Source organism: Ruditapes philippinarum, unplaced genomic scaffold, assembly GCF_026571515.1.
Source record: "Ruditapes philippinarum isolate M1 unplaced genomic scaffold, ASM2657151v2 ctg178_1_1_1_1, whole genome shotgun sequence".
Classification (NCBI taxonomy): domain Eukaryota; kingdom Metazoa; phylum Mollusca; class Bivalvia; order Venerida; family Veneridae; genus Ruditapes; species Ruditapes philippinarum.
In genome coordinates, this window is record NW_026857426.1 from 326,351 (window position 1) to 344,980 (window position 18,630).

The following is an 18,630-nucleotide window of genomic DNA, read 5'->3' on the forward strand; positions in this document are numbered from 1 at the left end:
AACCTGCTACTGTCAAGACATGAAAACAGAAGAATTATCAGTAAAGATATACATAAATATATTAATTTACAATACCTATTAACAAACATAAGAAAATGTGCTTCAGGTAAAAACAGCATCTTATCTTCTATCAAGCTAATAAAAAAAAACGGTTGCTATTATAAATTTTAATTAAAAATGAAAAATACTACAAACGAAAAAAACACTGAGGTAATCGGCTACTTCTGTACACTACTAATGTACGAAGAAAGGGGTGGGGTAACAAATATTTTTTTTTAAAAATTGCTTTGTTACTTTTACATCCTTTCGATTCTGAAATGCTCAATAAAAAGCACCTTATTGTAGTTTGTACATGTACATCAATTTATCATGTTAGTAAAGTACATAAATGGCAATTTTAAATGTACATATATTTCATTTTTGTCTTAAGCTCTTCTTCTTTTGTCCTATACCTTTACAGTTCCACGGACATTTCCCCTGGGCTCTAAAAATAAATCACTGGACTTGGGGATCAAATGGATTTGCTCCGATTTCATTGTGGAACAGTCCATTCAATATTTAAGGAACTTCCGTATTAAAATACAAAAATTTAAGTATATCAGTATAGAGCCTGGTCAGACTACACAGATGTACATACTGGCTAGCCTGGCTTTATACCGGTGTCGTTTTCTACGCCATAAGACAGTGTAAATTATTACTATAGCGAAGCGCTTTTTCAAAATCATTTCAGATTGAAATTTAACTGTTAGAAAGAAACAAAACCCATAAAATAAGATCAGGTTATTAAGGGTAAGCACACATGAATATCATATGTAAAAATGTTCCCTAACATAATATTCCATAGCTATTTTAAGTGGAGTATAACAAGAATTTGTGCAACGTTTGCAACAACTCTCTTTTGTGAAAATTCTTAATTTAAGTAAATTTATAAGATAAAATAGCAAATTATGACAGCAAATTGGTTGCAGACAATCACTTAAGAATATCAAGCTTTTTATACCCTTTCCATAAACTTTTTTTTTGTTCCTTTTTTGTTCAACAATACAATTCTTCACCTTAATTCAGTAACTGGTTAACTGCTATTAAACTTTAGGAGTTAACCCATTACTGCACTAAGGAGATGACATATAAACATTTCATTCACTCAATTATTCCTGAAGACACATTATTTTCTTTTAAAATTCTAATTCTGTCTAATAACATATACTAAATAATTCATTCAAAACCTAAAGGCTAAATGCAACAGAAAGAAAATGAAAATCAATCCATGGCAAAAAATAATGATAAAAATATGAAACTTTTTGCAAATTGTACAAAATATAATGAGATGACATTATGCTTTGATAAAAATTCAAATTTATCACAGGGCACATTGCTTATATACACTAAACTAAATCATAAACATAATAATCTAATTCATTATATCATATTAACAGGGGAAATAACCATGTACTCTCAAGTGATGAAATTAACCCTGACCCAAAATGAAAATTGGGGTAATGGGTTTGGGCCCCGTTTTTCCCAAATTTTGGAAAAAGTCCCCTTTAAAAAATTAAAGGGGTTTTAAAAAAAATTTTAGTTTTTCCAAAAAAGTATAAAAGCCCGGTCCCGAAATAAAAGGTTTTAGCAGGGTGGCCCTTTGGGATTGGGTTAGATGGTACAGGGTAATACATTTGGTTTTCCCGCGAAGGTTCAGGGTTTTAAAACAATTACACCTTAAATGCAAATAATATTTTTAACTCCTTTTTAAAAAATTTTAAGGAATTTTTAAATTTTTTGGGACAAAAGGGGACAAATTATATTTTATTCTTTTTTTTTGTCTTTTTTAAAAACTAAAAAAATTCTTAATTTGAAATTTAACATAATTTTAGGGTTTTTAAACACAAAACTTTTCAAAAATTTAAATTTACCCAAACTTCCCTTTCATTCTACACTATATTGTAATGGACTATTCCACATTGCTTATTTTACAGAGATTTCAAAAAGAAAGAGTTGCTATTATAAGTGGGTTTAGATATAAAAAATGTTGCTATTATAAAGGGGTTCTTGAATAAACAGATGCTAAAAATGGGAGGGGGGGGGGGGGGGGGGGGGGGGTTCAATACAAAAAGTTGGTCTTAAAAGGGGGCTTCTATAAACAAGGTTGGTAATTATAAAGAGGTTTCTATATAATAAAGCTGCTATTATAAGGGAGTTTCGAAATAAAAAGTAACTATTATAAGGGGTTTTCGATATATAAATTTGCTTTTATAAGGGGTTTCAAAATAAAAAGTCTAAAATTTCAAAGTTAATAGTATACAGTCTGGTCAAGCTTTACAGGTTGGCCTGGATTTATACTTGTGATATAGGGTTGTAGTGATAGCTGGAAGCTAGAGTTTAAATGAATAAGAAATGACAGTGTTACAATAAGACCTCTCTACTGACTACATTCTGTATGTATTTAATAAATGACAATAATGATTTCTAGTTAGAGTCATAATGAATGCTTTCATTAAAATTATATTTTTCTATTTAACTGAATATATTCCAAACTTATATTGGGGTAAAATATTTCATATCCTGAAAAAAAAACTGAATATTTTTAACAGTTTCATTGATATCTAAGATAAAATCTGTACAAATCAAAAAAAAAATTGTTTTAATGTCAGTATTACTTATGCTACTCCTTTCAATGAAAAGGACAATAAAATTGCATCAGAATCAATTTTTTCCCCGAAATAATAATTTACGAAATTAGTAAAAATTAATTCCTATAACAATTATATCTAAAAAAAAGGAAATATAATAAAAAAAACATTAAAAAAAATAATTTGGGGTTAAAAATTTAAAATTTTGTTATATTTAGTTCAAAGCTTCTCCCAATTTAAAACAACACAAAAAAAATTGTTATAATTTAAAACGAAAAAAAAAGGCCCTTTTAAAAGAAAAAAAAAAACATTTATTTATTTTATCCTTTCAAAGGGAAATAAAACATATTTAAATTTATTTTTTCTTAAAAAGGGACAAAATCAAAAATTTTCTTTTTTTTAAAATCACAAAATTTTTATTTTGGGGGTAAATGGGGAAATTAAAAGCAAATTTAAAATAAAATTTTTTGGAGATTATAAAAGAACTAAAAATGCCTTTTTAAAAAGGTTTTAACAGTAAAACCCTGGGGAAAATTTTTTTCCCGTATGCTGAAGTAGCCATGGTTTTTATATGATGGGAAATATCAAACAGATTTAGTGGTAATGTAAAACCAATCATGTCAGGTTACAAAAATCATGGTTCAATTAGGGATAATCTATGGTTCTGTGAATAAAATCATGGTTACTTGGAGAAAATATCATGGTTAAATGGAGAGAAAAACATTATTCTGTGGGGGAAAAAAATCGTGGTTAACTGTGAAAATTTGTGGTTCATGATAATACAATAGTTAGTGGTAACAAATCAATGTTTCAATTAAATACAATAAACTTAAAGCACCATTTTTTACATTATACCTGCAGGTCAACACTAGAACAAAAATTAAATATACTGGTACACTCATATAAAATAGACAAGAGAACACAAATGCACACAAAAAACTGCCCTATATGAAAATGTGATTACAAAAGAAATTTTAATATACACTTATTCATTTTGTTTTTTTTTATCCCTAGGTTTCACAAGTTCATGTTTCTTATGTTTTTTATTCCCCTTTTACTTGTGTGGAAATACTTTTTTTTTGAATATAATTGAGTTTACCCTCAATTTTTTCTGTTAGCCTCAAATGCAAAGTTTTCCTAAAATCTAAAACATTGTAAAGAAGAATAAGCCTATGGGTAAGAACTTATAACATGGTCACTGTTTGGTAAGAAATAAGAAAATTAAAAGGTTGTTCATTATAAGCCTAAAAAGTGATTACCACATTGCAAGGGGTGCAAAATAAATTCACATTTAAACTAAAATGAAAACAAAATATTTGTAATTTAAATAATTATATGTTATTCCAATAATGTGAAATAAATTTTGAATTCAAAACTTAACAAAAAGATATAATCAAAGATCACTAGGAAGTTTAAAAGGACCCAAATTAATTGTAAATCTACACAAAATTACCAAACTGAAAATATCAGAACATTTTCTACAAGAAATCTAATGTGGAGGACATAAATTCAGATGATAATCTAATAAATACCAATAACAAAAGTCTGAGTAATAAGTAAATAATATAATCTAAGAAAACTTCCAAAAAACTAAGACATACAAATGTGTAGGCATAAAAATAAAATATTTTTCTCTACACTAAGTAGTACATGACATTCAGTCAAATTCTACTAACAAAATACAATATTTTTCTTCAATTTCAATATTTAAGTTTGAAAATAAACATTGTTAGAAAAACATTTTTGGCAAAATATCAAAATAATATTGAGGGGATAAAAATCAGATCTAAACTGGAATAAAAACAATTGTACCATTTCTTCCTTGAAATTTTAGATTATAGTTTATCTATTGTGACAAACTGGTAACTTTCATAAATATACGAACTGGCCTTGAGGTTATGAAACTTTTTCTCAAAATTTAGGATTTTCATTGGTCAGTGCACATTTTTTGCTGGTTTCTAACCAATCAAATACCTGTGATTTGAGTTTGAAGCTTGGATTACTTTCTTTATAACCTTGGACCTAAGTATACATTTATTCAATTCAAGGCATACTAACATCATAGTTTTAATTTCCCTTAAAGCGACCTTCAGTTTTTTATTTTCTGTTGAAAAAAAAATCAATTCTATGTTTTTTTTTTTTCAAATTAAGTATTTCAGTATTTCTTTCAGTAGTTAACTTGAAAATGTGCACCAATACACTGTTAAGTCTTCTTCAAAACAATGTTCTGAGAGCTATAACACATTAGTGACATTTGTTTCTAAAAAATAGCAGATCAGGAAATGAAATCATCCACTTTACTAATTTTTAAATATAGAGAGCGGACCAAAAGAAGTATTGAGGGGGGTTTTCTGATTGTTTATGTATTTTTAATTGTAGGCAAATTTCATTTTCCACCGTAAATTCTTTTGATTCGACAATATGAAACAATTTCTCTAAAAAATAGCCAAAATATTTTTAACCTTAAGAAAAAAGTTGAAAGGCCACTTTAAAGATACAGTCCAACCATTTCCTTTCGCCGACATAAATTCCCATTATAGCCATAATATAGGCGTGTAAACTAATAAGCAGCAAAGGGAAGGGACTTTAAAACAGGGCACAACAACTTAAATAACTATGAAATCAAATAAGAAACTTAAATAATATTATCTGATAAACAAACTCCTAAAATGGCTTTTTGTTGGATTGAGAAAATGAGACAAGCCTCGCTTATAAATTGGTGCATAACAAAAAAACATTCAAGCTTCCCGATTCTGTAAAATTTTCTCTTCATTTTTTTTTTCCTCGTAATACTTCTTTTTTCTCAAAAGCAAATCAAAGATTTTTAAATCAGAAGAGTTCAATGTATAACAATAACCTGTTTTTTCCCTATCTTAAAACTAAAATAAAACAAAAAAAAATTAAAATAAACAATAACAACAACAATAATAATATATAACAAACACAAATATGGTAATTTATATAATATCATAGGGTCAAATTTTTATCCTTTATATTTTTTTTTGGTAGTCAACACTTGTTTTTAGAATTTCTGAAACAAAATTCATCTATGAAAAAAAAATATATGCAGTATATATGCGAAAAGACTTACTCGAAACACTTTACACAAAGAGGGCAACTTCATTGTCATGAATTACCTTGCCACCATAAACTTCAGAATCCTATAATAAAATTCCAAATTATCCCACAAAGGCTATGGTTAATTTTGTGGGCCAAAGACTTGAAACCTAGAACCCCTTTACAACAATGGCATCCCCTTTTTTAAACTTAATGAACAAAAAGGGTGTACTCTCATGACATTAGTGTCAGCACAGCATCAAAGGTAAAGTAACGTCTTAATACGGCACCTTGTTTTTTTTTTTCATGACAATGCTCAAGTAATATTTCTTTCTTCAAAGATATCACAAATTAATTAGTTAAATAAAAATCTGTTTTTTTTTCCTAAACCTTCTACAAACATTACTCTATTCCTTCCATAAAACTTGTGTCCAAATTTTGTATCAGAGTTCTTATAAATCCCATTTCTTTTCGCGTATTTTCAAAAATGATTCTAGGGTCCTGAGACTCGCACCGCAGGCAGTTTGGTGCCATCACCATAGCTAAATTGTTGACATCCATCTTGGTCACTACTGCATTTTCTGGTGCTGCAAACACCTGGAAATACAAGATTGCATTTGAGAAAATGCTATGCCACCGCATTAATACAACACTAAATAGAAGTGTAGGAACAAATTACTGTTAAGAACGGGTCTTTTATTAACATCGTATATTATTGTCTGGATGAGCCGGTACCAATGCAAAAACCAACGTATTACTATAAACTGCTAGCATTCCCTTGCAGAAAGATAAGCAGACGACAGCCTAAAATTTCATGACTACATCAAAGGACAACACAGTAAGACACTTGTCAAAATCTAGGTCAGCTGATATCAAAGTTCACTTTACATCTTAATCTGTGCACATGGTTCAAATTCATAGCTGTACATCAAAGGACAAGAAAGTAGGTCACATAATCAAAATCTAGGTCACTTGATATAAAAGTTCAATTTTACAACTAAAACTGTGCACATGGTCAAAATTTCATTGCTGTACATCAAAGGACAAGAAAGTAGGTCACTGTTCCCCCTGTGGGCAAGGCAAAAATTTTGACCCAAGGATTTAATTCAAAACAATCTTGATACAGGTCCACTAAAACAACATTTCAAGTCAAATATCTAAGCTGTAGCTTTCTCCCATTCAGAAAACATTTGTTTTATTTTTCTGTTTTTATTATGTGTTCTTAATGAAAATCACTGCCCCCAGGCAGGGCCGATTTTGACACCAGGGGAAAAATTTTGAAACAACTTTGGTAGAGGACCTACAGATGATATTATATAGCAAACATCAAAGCTCTATGCCTTGTACCTTCAGACAAAAAATAGCTTTTATTTCATTTTTTTTTTACTATATGTACATTATGAAAATCAAGGGAACCCGGGGCGGACCCAATTTTGACCCCAGGGCTATAATTTGAACAATCTTAGTAGAGGTTCACTTCCCAAAGTCTCATGCCATAAATTTAACCTCTAGCCTTTGTCAATTCAGAGAAGAAGGTTTTTTCAAGTTTTTTACTTTTATACATATTAAGGAAAACTATCGCCTCTAGGCAGGGCAATTTTTTCACTAGGGCATAATTAAAACAACTTTAGTAGAGGACCCATAGATGATATTATATACCAAATATCAAAGCTCTAAGCCTTGTACCTTCAGACAAGAAGATTTTTTTAATTTTTTTACTATATGTACATAGTAAAAATCAACGGACCCCCTGGGGTGGGGGCCAATTTTTGACCCCATGGGGCTATAATTTGAACAATCTTGCTAGAGGTTCACTACACAATGTTCATGCAAAATATCTAACCTCTAGCATTGTCAATTGCTTGAAGAAATTTTTTAAAGTTTTTACTATAAGTTTTTTACAATATACATATAAAGAAAACCAATGACCCCAGGGGCGGGCCGATTTTTGACCCCAAAGCTATAATTTTTGAAAAATCTTGCTAGAGGTTCACTACACAATGCCTTATGCAAAATATCTAAGCTCTAGGCCTTTTGGGTCTTTACAAGAAGGTATTTTAGGCTTTTTTACTATATGTACATATAGTGAAATTCAATGACCCCCAGGGTGGGGCCGATTTTGACCCTAGGGCTATAATTTGAACACTCTTGGTAAGGTCTACAAGACAATGCCTTATGCAAAATATCTAAGCTCTGGGCCTTTTGGGTCTTTACAAGAAGCGTATTTTAAGTTTTTACTATATGTACATATAGTGAAAATCAATGACCCCCAGGGTGGGGCCGATTTTGACCCCAGGGCTATAATTTGAACAATCTTGGTAGAGGTCTACCAGACAAAGCTTTATGCAAAATATCTAAGCTCTAGGCTTTCTGGGTCTTTACAAGAAGATTTTTTAAATTTATTCTTATAATTCCTTTTGGTTGCCATGGCAACCAGATTTCTGCATGGAATGAAATTCTTTGAACAACTTTGGAAGCCCTTCACCTAAGGATCAATCATGCCAAGTTTGGTTGAAATTGGACAAGTGGTTTTTCACAAGAAGATTTTTTAAGTTCACTATATAATCTATATAACACACACACACACAAACAAACACACACACACACACACACACAGGTGAATCGCTATATGCCACCGCATCGCAGATGCTGCGGTGGCATAAAAATATAAGATCATAATCTGCAATTTTTCTATTTTGAAGTTTAACATTTGGATCATATCTAGTTATATGATATCCATGTGGGTTTTTTTTATCAGTTGTTTTACTGGCACTACCTAGTTTAAACCCTTGTTTTGTTGGCTTTTAAATCACCAAATCACAGTAAACGTCAAGCTGTCATGTTGGAGAATTTAAAAAACAAGAGGGCCATGATGGCCCAAAGTCGCTCACCTGAATATAGGCCCCTGGAGCGGGGCCAGTTTAAACCCCAGGGCTTTATTTTGAACAAACTTGGTTGTATATGTATGCATATATATATATATATATATATATATATATATATATATATATATATATATATATATATATATATATATATATATATATATATATGATATATATATATATATGTATGTATATGTATATATATATATATATATATATATATATATATATATATATATATACACACACACAATATGTATATATATATATATATATATCTATATATATATAAACATTATATATATATATATAATATATTATATATATATATATATATATATATATATATATATATATATATATATATATATATATATATATATATATATATATATATATATATTAAATATATATGTATATATATAATATGTATATATCTAAAAAAAAAAAGTCAAGCTAATGAATGACCCCCGGGCGGGGCCAATTTTGACCCCAGGGCTTTTATTTGAACAAACTTGGTAGACACCCATGAGAACATGTTTCATGCTAAATATCTTAGCTCTAGCTCTTTGAGTTCTTTTAAAAGAAGATTTTTTAAGTTTTTACTATATGCACATAGGGAAAATCAATGACCCCCAGGCGGGGCCAATTTTGACCCAAGTTCTTTTATTTGAACAAACTTGGTAGATACCCATTTGAAGATGTTTCATGCTAAATATCTTAGCTCTAGCTCTTTGAGTTCTTTAAAAGAAGATTTTTTAAGTTTTTACTATATGCACATAGGGAAAATCAATGACCCCCAGGGGCGGGGCCAATTTTGACCCTAGGGCTTTCATTTGAACAAACTTGGTAGACACTTACTAGAAGATGTTTCATGCTTTATATCTAAACACTAGCTATCTGGGTTTTTTCAAAGAAGATTTTTTAGTTTTTGCTATACACAGTCATATAAGGAAAATCAATGACCCCCGGGGCGGGCCAATTTTGACCCTAGGGCTTTGATTTGAACAAACTTTGTAGACACTCACTAGAAGATGTTTCATGCTTAATAGCTAAACTCCAGCTATTTGGGTTTTTTTAAAGAAGATTTTTTAAGTTTTTGCTATACACATATAAGGAAAATCAATGACCCCCGGGGCGAGCCAATTTTGACCCCAGGGCTTTTATTTGAACAAACTTGGTAGACACCCATTAGAACATGTTTCATGCTAAATATCTTAGCTCTAGCTCTTTGAGTTCTTTAAAAGAAGATTTTTTAAGTTTTTACTATATGCATATAGAGAAAATCAATGACCCCCTGGGGCGGGGCCAATTTTGACCCTAGGGCTTTGATTTGAACAAACTTGGTAGGCACTCATTAGAAGATGTTTCATGCCAAATATCTAAGCTCTAGCTCTTACGGTTTTTTAGAAGAAGATTTTTTTAAGTTTTTCTTATTGGTTGCCATGGCAACCAGAGTTTTAATGGAATTTAAATTTTTGAACAACTTTGAAAGGGGTCCACCTAAGGATCATTTCTGTAAAGTTTGGTTGCAATTGGCCATGTAGTTTAGGAGGAGATGTTGTTTGAAAAGTTTGACGCCATTTTTTGAAGGACGCACGACGCACGACGCACGACGGACGCAGAGTGATGACAAAAGCTCACCTTTGAGCACTTCGTGCTCAGGTGAGCTAAAAATAAACGCACTTCCATTCTACTAACAACTTTTTGTATGGGTAAGCACTTTGATAGAATGACCAACTTCTGTATGCAGAAAATTTTTTCTACCCTTTCACTCACACTTAACATTTTGTATTGGAAGAAAAATTGAAGTAACAGCAATTCATTCAAAATCAACTTAATATACTATAACCCTTAAACAAGAGGGCCATGATGGCCCTGAAGTCGCTCACCTGTATATAGGCCCCCCGGAGCGGGGCAAGTTTAAACCCCAGGGCTTTTATTTGAATAAACTTGGTAGACACCCATTAGAAGATGTTTCATGCTAAACATCTAAGGTCTAGCTTGTTGGGTTTTTAAAAAAAAGATTTTTTAAGTTTTTTCTTTACACATATACTAGTATTTAAAAACAATGACACTCCTGGGGCAGGGCCAGTTTTGACCCCAGGGCTTTTATTTGAACAATCTTTGTAGACACTTACTAAAAGATGTTTCATGCTTAATATCTAAACTCTAGCTATTCGGGTTATTTCCAAGAATATTTTTAAGTTTTGCTATACACAAATAAGGAAAATCAATGTCCCCCGGGGCGGGGCCAATTTTGACCCCAGGGCTCTTAGTTGAACAAACTTGGTAGACATCCATTAGAACATGTTTCATGCTAAATATCTTAGCTCTAGCTTTTGGGTTCTTTAAAAGAAGATTTTTAAGTTTTTACTATATTCATATAGGGAAAATCAATGACCCCCTGGGGCGGGGCCAATTTTGACCCCAGGGCTCTTATTTGAACAAACTTGGTAGCCATCCATTAGAACATGTTTCATGCTAAATATCTTAGCTCTAGCTCTTTGGGTTCTTTAAAAGAAGATTTTTAAGTTTTTACTATATGCATATAGGAAAAATCAATGACCCCCTGGGGCGGGGCCAATTTTGACCCAAGGGCTTTTATTTGAACAAACTTGGTAGACACCCATTAGAAGATGTTTCATGCTAAATATCTTAGCTCTAGCTCTTTTGGTTCTTTAAAAGAAGATTTTTAAAGTTTTTACTATATACATATAGGGAAAATCAATGACCCCCTGGGGCGGGGCCAATTTTGACCCCAGGGCTTTTATTTGAACAAACTTGGTAGACTGAGGGACGCCGGACGAAAAGCGATCACAAAAGCTCACCCTGTCACAAAGTGACAGGTGAGCTAAAAAGACTTGTCATTCCCTACCATAATAAAGGCAGCGCTACCCAAGTCAACTTTACAGGAACAACATGGATTAGCCAGTTAACTGAACAAGTAGAATTCTTGTCTTGAAAACACTTTCATTTTAGGCACATTTCCAATAAAGTTAATGTCTTTCTATTTGTTTTACAATAACCGAGAATCATGAGAAATTGATACAAATCCGAATTTTGTTAAACTGCGTAAACCTAATATATCAAAATTTTCTATTTGAAGTCAGAACATTATTCAAGAACAGATTCAATAGTTAATTTTTTCCTGACAATTTTTTCTAGAATAAACAAACCTGTAAAAACCGGATAAGATAGGCCAGTACAAGCCGGTTAATTTCTGGAAGCCGGTTCACAACTGCAACGGCAGCCTCAGCATTTGTGTAGTTAACTATACAATCTTCGTAAAAATTGTCAGGAATGAGTGGCGACTCAAGTTCTCGATACCATAATTTAAGTAACGAGGCTGGAATATGAGGATCGTTACAATCCGTCGGAGGCTTCCATTGGTCACAATGTATTTTCAATGCGTTGACTTCGTCTATATCACCGGGAACTCTGTAAAATCGAAAAATTACAATAATATGTTATTTTCTTACAATTCATTGCTAAACAGCTGAAGCCACATGGAAAATACACTGTCTTCCAATTCTTGAGGAAAACCAATTAATATTGAACATATTAATTTTACCATACTTCAGCACTTGGGAAGAATTTGATTTTTTCCGATACAACACAATAGTTTCCATCAACAAATGCATCATTTCAGGTAACAATAGGTTAATTAATGGGGCTATTAATTTACATGGTGGAATTTTACAATATTCTTTGTAGTTGCGTAGGCCAAATTCAAATGGGTTTGCTGTCATGCATCTCCAAAGAAAATTTTATTTGCAGTACATTTGTGTATTTGCTTTGATTGGGATCCTTTTTTTCATCTATCATGCATCAAATTTTCAAAAAAACAAAATCTGCTGAGAGAGAAACCAAAACAACAAGCATTTGATAGTATTGCGGGCAATACAGTAGTCCCCTACCGGTCCCTCAAAAAGTTCTTTAATTGTCATACACTCCTGTGTATTGCCATTTATAATGAATTTGAGGATGAAGTCTGTATTTGAAAATATCAACCACAAAACATAACAAGAGCTGTCGGAAGGACAGCACGCTCGACTATTCTAAGTGCTTGATAGTAAAAGAGCCTTGATAATGTTAAATTTTTTAAGTTCACAAAAGGGCTAATTTTTTTTATAAATTCATGTTATAGGCCTTAGAGAGAGTCTAATTATACAGTATTGGCTTGACTATTCGGAAGGTAATGTCACAAGGGTGTTTTATTGAATATAATAATACTAATTACCTATGAATACATAAATTTGACAGACAAGGTACAAAGGCTTGTTATTAAGATGTTTTATCAAGAAATCACTGCTTTATTATTATGAATGCATAAAATTGTCCCAAAAAAGGCACAAAGTGACAAACCCTTCAGTAGTTATTGAGATAACAGCTTACATACAAAACTTTACCATGAATTTCTAAGTTGAAAAAGGGGAGAAAAATCAGCCTAAATGCAAGATAGAATTATGGATCTTTGTCAGTGACCTACAATTATGACCCTAAATGCATATGTGAAGTTTTAAATAAATATCTTTAATAGTTATTGAGATATGTAAAACTTGCATGTAAACATTAACCATGAGACTAAGTAGAAAAGGGGATATGAATCAGCCTTAATGCAAGATAGAGTTATGGAACTTGGTCAGTGACATACAATTATGACCCTCCAATTATGACCCTAAGTGCATGTGTAAAGTTTCAAGTAAATATCTTTGAATACCTTTAACCTTTAACCAAAATTACTAAGTTTCAAAGGGGCAAATAATTCTGCAAATATTGCAGGCAGAGTTATGCAATTTTGCACACTGATGTACATTGTTACAACAAAAAAGTGTTTTAAATTTCAATTGAATATCTCAAGCAATAATTGAGATATTTGACTTTACAAAAAAACTTTAACAAAAATGTCTAAGTTCCAAAGGAGCATAATTCTGTCAATATTGTAGGCAGAGTTATCCCACTTGTCAATCTGATGTACCTTGTTACTTTAAATAAGTATTGTAAGTTTAAATTGTCATATCTTAAGCAATAATTGAGATATTTGACTTTACAAAAAACTTTAACCAAAATTTCTAAGTTAAAAAGGGGCATAATTCTGTAAATATTGTAGGTAGAGTTATCCCACTTGTCAATCTGATGTACCTTGTTACTATAAATAAGTATTGTAAGTTTAAATTGAATATCTCAAGCAATAATTGAGATATTTGACTTTACAAAAAACTTTAACCAAAATTTCTAAGTTAAAAAGGGGCATAATTCTGTCAATATTGTAGGCAGAGTTATCCAACTTGTCTATCTGATGTACCTTGTTACTATAAATAAGTATTGTAAGTGTCAATTGAATATCTCAAGCAATAATTGAGATATTTGACTTTACAAAAAACTTTAACCAAAATTTCTAAGTTAAAAAGGGGCATAATTCTGTCAATATTGTAGGCAGAGTTATCAAACTTGTCAATCTGATGTACCTTGTTACTATAAATAAGTATTGTAAGTTTCAATTGAATATCTCAAGTAATAATTGAGATATTTGACTTTACAAAAAACTTTAACCAACGCAGACGCCGACGCGGACGCTGACGCCGACGCCGACGCCGGGGCGACTACAATAGCTCTCATATTCTTCGAATAGTCGAGCTAATAAAATAAGTTTGTCTATATCACAGTAATGTGTTAAGTTTCCATGCTTAGTAAGGAAATTATGTTTATACAACCTTGTCATATTATTACGATGTGGGATTTTAAAGTAAATCCTATAAGGAATGAAGAAGTTGGAGTGAAAATACCAGTTTCTCGAAAAAAATCTAAGTTCAAGGGGGACATAATTCTGGAAATAGTCTTGCTAGAGTATTTACCTTCTCAAAAATGTCGAGTGATAATAAGAAACATATATATGAAGTTTGAAGTAGATACATTAGGAAATAAAGAAGTTATTTAAAAAAGACAACATTTTTTCCCCTAAAAAATCTAAGTTCAAGGGAGGTAATACTGATATTTTTTGTGCTAGAGTTATAAACCTTGTCACATATGATGTGGTTGATGACCAGAAACTTATATTTAAAGTTTGAAGTAAACACCTTAAGAAATAAAGAACATATAGTGAAAAAGCTGAAAAATTTAAATCAGAAATCTTGAAATTCAGGCTATTTGTTGCCATAGCAACCAGAATTTTCAACATAGGAAGAAAAGAAAAAGATTTGCATAATCTCCAGACTGCCATCTACCCATATTTCAAGTTTCATAAAAATATTTTCAGTACTTTTTGAGTTATCACTGGATCCAGTTTATGTGTTAAATTTGCCATATTTTCAGACTATTTGTTGCCATAGCAACCAGAATTTTCAACATAGGAAGAAAAAAAAAAGACGTGCATAATCTCCATACTGCCATCTATCCATATATCAAGTTTCATAAAAATATTTTCAGTACTTTTTGCGTTATCGCGGGATCCAGTTTTGTGGACGGACGGACTGACGGACTGACAGACTGACAGACAGACAGACAGACGGACAGACAGACGGACAGACGGACGGAGGGTAAACCTAAAGTCCCCTCCGGTTAAACCGGTAGGGGACTAAAAAGTGTTTAAGTGACCAATAGTCAAGAGAACATTTCACCACTCTTCTTACACAATTTTTACAGTGTTTACTTTTTCTCTCACCTAAAGATTCCTTCAGTTTGGGCACCATTAAGGCGAAGCACCCATTCTGATAATGATGTTTGTATCCATGGTAACCGTCGCTCAGGGTAGTGATCTTTCTGCATCTTCATCACATCCTCCAAAGTGCTCCCAAACATCGAGGGACAGTATATGGATTTCTACAAATAAAGAAAAATTACATATATTTTTGTTTGTTTGTTTGATTTGGTTTTACGTCACACTGACACAGTATAGGTCATATGGCGACGTTCCAGCTTTACTGGTGGAGGAAGACCTCAGGTGCCCTTATGTGCATTATTTCAGGCACAAACGGGCACCTGAGTAGAACCACTGACGTTTCGTAAGCTAGCTTGATAGCTTCCTCACATGACAGAATCCAAAGTCCTTGTAGGCATTCAACCCACAGCTGTGAGGGGCAAAATTACATATATATAATGTACTTTGGAATTATATAATCAATTGTGTAATAACATGAAAATCTGAACAACAGACATACCAGGAGAACTGTCTTAGACTTCAACACATGGTTTTGATCCTCACTGACTTATTACATGTACCAGATTTGCTGCTGTTTTCTTTGTCAAAAGACCTTACATTTTAAAGTTCTGGGTATATACTAGAGTAAAACTCTTAAGGTAAACAAATTGTCATTTCTGTGATAATTTCATGACATATTGCTGATCTTTTATTTAAAATACTGTTATAATTCATACAGTTTAGATCTGAGGATCATACCTTAGCTTGTTCTATTTCATCTATGGAGGGTTTTCTAATCCCTCGTTTGGCCCCAGATTGCATGGTCCTCTCTAATCGTCTTTGACAATGCTCGGCAAAGTGATGAATCGGCACCTGAAACATATAACATATATTATCATCATGTACAATAGCTTACCAACATTTATTCTTGAAATTAGGTGTCTTCCTACCATTACTCACCAACATGCAGATCCAAGTTACAGAAATTACAGCAAAATGTTTATTGTGACCCTTAAACTGATAAATATCTTAAATGGATTTGCCAAACTTTTCTAGCTTCCATTTTTGGAACTGTCCATTATCAGCTTAAAGATGAAAATGAAAAGTTAGTCAGCCAATATATATACAGCCTAGTCAGACTAGCCTGGCTCTATACTAGTGCCAAAGGTATAACATTTTTAGTTCCAGCAGGTTACATATTAAAACATAAATATGTTTGTAAGATGCTGAAATGAAAATTTCAATGTTACAATATGTGTAATAATAAATAGATTGAAATGACTAATGTTTATTGCTAAATTTTTTACATCATGTCTTAAGGTCTTTTCCAACCAATAAAACTGGCAATTCTCCATAATATTATGAAAAAAACTTTGAATTAATCTTATAGTGCCCCATTGTGCATTTTTCAGGAATGAGCAGCTACCAAAGTTGAACAAACAAACTTCTGCAAGAGTGTACATGATATAATAGAATTCTTAACCTGATGCAGTCTGACCAAGCTTTGACACTGAAATCTCTTAATATTTAAATGAACTCTGACAAATTCAATGCAGGTAAAGTCCATTACAAAAATGCAGTAGGTAAAGAATCAGCTTAAATGAAGCTAAAATAATAACAATTGATTTTTAAAAATGTCACTAAAACATTTTCAAACACTAAACATTTTCAATTATTTGATAATAAAATAATAATTAAATAAACTCATCCATTTTGACAATTAATATTACACTCCAATCCTTCCATGTTGTGTAATAATCAAGGTATTAAAAGAATATAAATCAAGTAAATGAAGGGTTATCACAAGAAGATAACTTGACATGAAATATACCAATGCTAGTGACAGATTTTTTCCTCCCAGATCATTTTGATAATGAAACATGCAGGAAGTTGGAAGCATTGTAAGAAAGTTGAAATTGTTAACAAAAGCAAAATGCATGGCAAAAGTAATTGGAAATTATCAAGAAATCGCATAACAAGCACAAAACATTAATTTTATAATTTAAATGGATATTGTCAGATTTCTCACTATTTAAGTAATACGCTTTAATATTAAATATATTCAATAATTAACAGAATGTAATGAAAAATGAAAAACCTAAAGATTGAGCGACCACTGGATTACAAAGTTGATGCTCTCCCTATTGATCTATTATAATAACTGTTATGTTAAATTGTATGTTAGCTAAATAAAATTTTATACTAAGCCTCAACGATTGACTAGCTAAAAACTAATATGTTATACCCAACACCTGCTATTAGCTAGCCATTTGCGGGGAAACAAACCCCCCCCCCTCCCACTCCACAAAAAGAAACAAACTGAAAAACAACAGAAAAACGAAAATAAGATGTGAAAGCAACTAAAGAACTAAGATATAAATACAAAAAGCTATTATAATAATGTTAGTGATAAATGAGCCACGGCACGACAAAACCAACATAATGCGTTTGCGACCAGCATGGATCCAGACCAGCCTGCGCATCCGCGCAGTCTGATCAGGATCCATGCTGTTTGCTTATCAACTCTATTACAAGTAGAGAAACTGATAGCGAACAGCATGGATCCTGATCAGACTATGCGGATGCGCAGGCTGGTCTGGATCCATGCTGGTTGCAAACCCATTATGTTGGTTTTGTCGTGACGCGGCTCAAATGTATTAGTGACCACTATGAACCCAGCATGCTGAATATTGCATGAGTATTCCTTACATGATTATAATGTTCGTCATCAATGATGTCTGTATATCTTATCCCGTGGGTGTTGCACCAGCGGGCGAGGCTAAACTGTTGACAAAATAGGCGATAAAAATAATGATAATAAAACACACAATAAAAGCTAAATAATCTTTGTCGGATACCCACAGCCGAACCATCAACATTTATCAGCCATGGGATTTTTGGCCAATATACAGTCAATAAGAGGTGCCTCAAAGATAGCTACTCACGATTTCATGAGGCAACTAAACCAATCAAAAGACTCGTGCAATATGATGTTCGTTATTACAGACAAAATTGCGACAACCAATTAAATTCAGCTGTGTAAAGTTCAATATTACAAATGGGAATGATTTCAAGAAAAAAAGCATAGAAAATTTACTGTTTCTGATAGTTTTTACCTTCATTGTTGAAGAATATACATTTTGTTAAACGCGATTTCATTGGTAGATCTTTTACGCTCCTGTTGCTGTATATCGACGCAAATCAATTCATTTTACCCACAGTTTGAATGCATGTTAATCAAACGTGGGTATCCGACAATTCTAAATAATGATCTTCATAATATATGATTGAACATAAAAATATAAACATAGGTAATAAAACATTGTCTAAAGCAAACTTTCTAACAAAATATTACAACCAATTTTCATCCACTTGCTGTCATTGTGAAAAATGGTAACGGCAATAATCTAAATTACATTAT

At 31.9% G+C, this 18,630-nt stretch overlaps 1 protein-coding gene across 3 annotated transcripts in view; it reads right to left on the reverse strand.

Moving 5' to 3' along the window:
• Positions 1-5,907: 5,907 nt before the first annotated feature.
• The window catches only part of LOC132749699 (uncharacterized), a 55,648-nt gene continuing 42,925 nt past the window's right edge, over positions 5,908-18,630 (reverse strand). The window contains exons 11-15 of one of the 3 annotated variants that reach the window (XM_060739568.1): positions 17,919-17,993; positions 15,969-16,082; positions 15,234-15,391; positions 11,749-12,010; positions 5,909-6,281 (exon numbers count right to left, since the gene is read on the reverse strand). In XM_060739568.1, coding sequence (XP_060595551.1) covers positions 6,087-6,281; positions 11,749-12,010; positions 15,234-15,391; positions 15,969-16,082; positions 17,919-17,993 — 804 coding nt within the window. In that variant the 3' untranslated portion in view covers positions 5,909-6,086. Of the gene's footprint in view, positions 6,282-11,748; positions 12,011-15,233; positions 15,392-15,968; positions 16,083-17,918; positions 17,994-18,630 lie in introns of all 3 variants that reach the window. The other 2 variants (XM_060739570.1, XM_060739569.1) reach the window with 2 other exon arrangements.